Source organism: Aptenodytes forsteri, unplaced genomic scaffold (assembly GCF_000699145.1).
Source record: "Aptenodytes forsteri isolate BGI_AS27 unplaced genomic scaffold, ASM69914v1 Scaffold249, whole genome shotgun sequence".
NCBI lineage: Eukaryota > Metazoa > Chordata > Aves > Sphenisciformes > Spheniscidae > Aptenodytes > Aptenodytes forsteri.
Window position 1 is genome coordinate 961,981 of NW_008796188.1, and position 3,059 is coordinate 965,039.

At 66.4% G+C, this 3,059-nt stretch overlaps 1 protein-coding gene across 1 annotated transcript in view; it reads right to left on the reverse strand.

The window, feature by feature from the left end:
* Nucleotides 1-421: 421 nt before the first annotated feature.
* ARHGAP27 (Rho GTPase activating protein 27) overlaps nucleotides 422-3,059 on the reverse strand; it is an 11,523-nt gene continuing 8,885 nt past the window's right edge. The window contains exons 8-15 of the mRNA XM_019474270.1: nucleotides 2,557-2,655; nucleotides 2,390-2,480; nucleotides 2,089-2,214; nucleotides 1,649-1,747; nucleotides 1,280-1,357; nucleotides 989-1,123; nucleotides 703-808; nucleotides 422-599 (exon numbers count right to left, since the gene is read on the reverse strand). Of these exons, the coding sequence (XP_019329815.1) occupies nucleotides 422-599; nucleotides 703-808; nucleotides 989-1,123; nucleotides 1,280-1,357; nucleotides 1,649-1,747; nucleotides 2,089-2,214; nucleotides 2,390-2,480; nucleotides 2,557-2,655 (912 nt within the window). The remainder of the gene's footprint in view (nucleotides 600-702; nucleotides 809-988; nucleotides 1,124-1,279; nucleotides 1,358-1,648; nucleotides 1,748-2,088; nucleotides 2,215-2,389; nucleotides 2,481-2,556; nucleotides 2,656-3,059) is intronic.

Here is a 3,059-nt window from a genome sequence, read left to right on the forward strand (position 1 = left end):
CGCCGCCGGTGGCATCATCCCCGCAGGCACTGCCCGGCAGGACACCTCCATCCTCTTACCCGGGGATGCCGGGTCTGTGCCACCGGCGAGCTGGGGACCACAGGGCTCCATTGTCCCCTCTTGACTGATGGGGACCCCCCCCCGAAACCCCACACACCCCCTGGGGCTCAACCTCCGCAGATCCAGCCCCAGCGGGAGTGGGTGGCAGCGGAGGATGGGGTGCTTGGGGTGCCCCCAGCTCTGGCACCCATCCCTCGAGCCGCATCCCGAGCGAGCCGGGCCACCGCGCTGCCCTTCATCGAGCCCACGATTGCCACCACCCACAGTCCGAGGTGACACGCGGCCAAGTCCTTCCCCTGAGATGCTGCTCTTTCATGACCCCCACCGCTGGGCTTGTCCCCACGTGTGTCCCCAGGGGGTTTTAGCCATCGGGGAAGATGTAGCTGTACTGGTTGAGGATGTGCTCCACCACCTGGTTCTGGAAGACCATGTGCATGGCCATGTTCCCTTCCTCGCTCGCCGGCCGCAGCAGCGTGGGGCCGAAGACGATGGCGATGCTCTGCACCGACATGCGGTTCTCCTCCTTGTACTCGATCACCCTGCGGGGACGAGGGATGGCGTCACCTGGCATGTCCCCAAACCCAGGTCCTGTCCCCCTTCCTGCCACCGGCTTGGGTTTGGGGGGAGTGAGACGTGTGTCACCTGCAGAGGTGGCAGAAGAGGACCTTCATGGTGTCATGGTGGGCGGGTGGGAGGGAGAACACCAGGTCACGGATGCACTGGCCCCGCCTGGTCGGGTCCTGCATCTCTGCAAGGGGAAGGAAGACACGGGGGGGTGCTGGCTCCGGCAGCCAGAGCACCCGTCCCCGTCCCTGTCTCCATCCCCATCCCCGTCCCCGTCTCCATCCCCATCCCCATCCCATCCCCAACCCATCGCCATCCCATCCCCATCCCTATCCCCATCCCGGTCCTTGTCCTCGGGCCTCACTGATGGCAGCAATGAACTTGTCGAAGTGGCTGAAGGGGACGAGTGGCTCCGGCAGCTCCCGGAAGAAGAGCTTCAGTGCCCCGGTGACAACGTGGATGTCCTCCCAGCGCCCGTCATCCAGGTCCAGGTGCTCGTCTGTGGGGCCGGGGCAGCACCTCAGGCAGGTCCCAGAGACCCAGGGACGGGTGAGGGTCCCTGTCCCCTCCCTTCCCGGCCGGAGCCCTGTCACCCTGCCATTGGGGGGGGGGGTATATCCCGTTTGTCCCCCGTTGTCACCACGGGTGATCTTACCGTGCTCCACTTTGTAGCGCAGTTTCTGGATGGTGGCCAGGTTGCCGCTGACCCGGTACAGCCCGTCGATGTCCAGACCTGGCAGAGGACAGTGGAGATGGGGGAAAAGCTCCCAGTTAACCACAGCCCGCCCCAGGATGTGACACCAGCCGCCATCGAGGGAGCTCCGGGTACCCACGTGTCCCCCACTGTCCCCTGGGAGATGCCCACAGTGAGGTGGCACATGGTGACAGCAACCAGCATGGCTTTGCAGGGATGCAGCAGCCAGCTTCCAGGGAAAACCCAACCATCAAATTTAGGCTTTACCCAGAGCTGTCCCCATCCCGGTGCCCCCCGGGTTGTCCCCGTCCCCGAGCCCCGGGGCGGTACCTCTCCTCTCCACGGTCTGGATGCACTGCAGGACGAAGCGGGGCACCGTCCCCCGCTCCCGCTCGCACAGCGCTTGCAGGGAGCAGCCGAAAACCTGATCTGGAAAAACCAACGGAGGCTTGAGCATGGCTGGGTGACACTGAAAGGGTGCCCGGTGGCAGGTCCGGGGTGGGGGACAGGGCAGGGGACATCGCAGGAGAGCCCGTTCCCATAAGGGGTGGCTGGAGGTGATGGGACATGGCCAAGCCCATCACCATGACATTGGGTCAGGGTTGGGCTTGGTCCCCCAACCTGCTGTCCCAGCTCCATCCCTGGCTGTCCCCACCCACCTCCCAGCCTGGGGACACCCTGAGGGGGCTCAGCCTCATCCCGAGCACCCACCCTCGATGTAGCCCCATCCCGGCACCCACCCCTCACGTAGCCCCACCCCAGGCACCCACCTTTGATGTAGCCCCTCTCGCGCAGGGACTGCAGTGTCGGCCGCCTCTGCAGGAACTTGCGGAGTTTGTTCCGGACTTTGCTAGAGTCGCTCTCGCCACCGGCACTGCCCGGTGCCTGCCCGGCCACTGGCGGGGGGGGGGCACAGGTCACCATCGTCCCAAGGGACCAAGGTGCTCCCGGCACGTTCCCCCACCACAGGGAGCTGGGGACACTCCGTGGTGGCCACCCCACCCTGCCCGGTGGATGGTTTTGCCGGTGCCACCCCGGTGCCCGTCCCTGTGCCGGGATGCCTGAGCTCACCTGCCCTCTTCTCCTCGCCGCTCCCCAGCTTCTCCCGGGAGCCGAACTCAGCCCCGCTCTCGGCATCCTCCTCGCCGGGGAGGTCGGTGCCCTAGGGAAGGGGCAGCATGAGACCCCTGTGCCCGTCCCCAGGGTGGCAGGGCGGGGGGCGGCGGGCGCCTGCTCACCAGTCTGCCGATGCTGTCGGCGATGGCCTTCTGCCAGGCGGTGATGATCTGCTCCGAGTCGTGCTGGATGAGGAACTCCGAGCCCTCCCGCGTCTTCAGCTACAGGGGCAGCGGGCAGGGGTCAGGGCAGGGCCGCGGGGCTGCCCGTGTTTGGCCGCAACCACCTGGCTTTAGGGGCCAGGTTGTGGCTGAGAACGGCACCCGACTCATTACACCGATGACCCCAATTCGTTTGCCGGCGAGCCAGGGCAGGGCGGCTGGAAACCTCTTCCCTGTGCAAAGCCCGAGTGGAAAAACCCCTCTGGGAGCCAGGATGTCCCTTGGTGACATCTCTGTGCCCGTAGGGAAGGGACAGTGGTTGGCAGCGCAGCGTGTCCCTTTGCTTCCAGTCCGGGGATGTCCCCCAGTGTCCCCACCACCACCAACCCCAGCACATCCCCTTCACCGCTGGTGGGATGAACCGGGCAGGTGCTGGCATCGCCACCGCCCCGCGGGCCACGTGC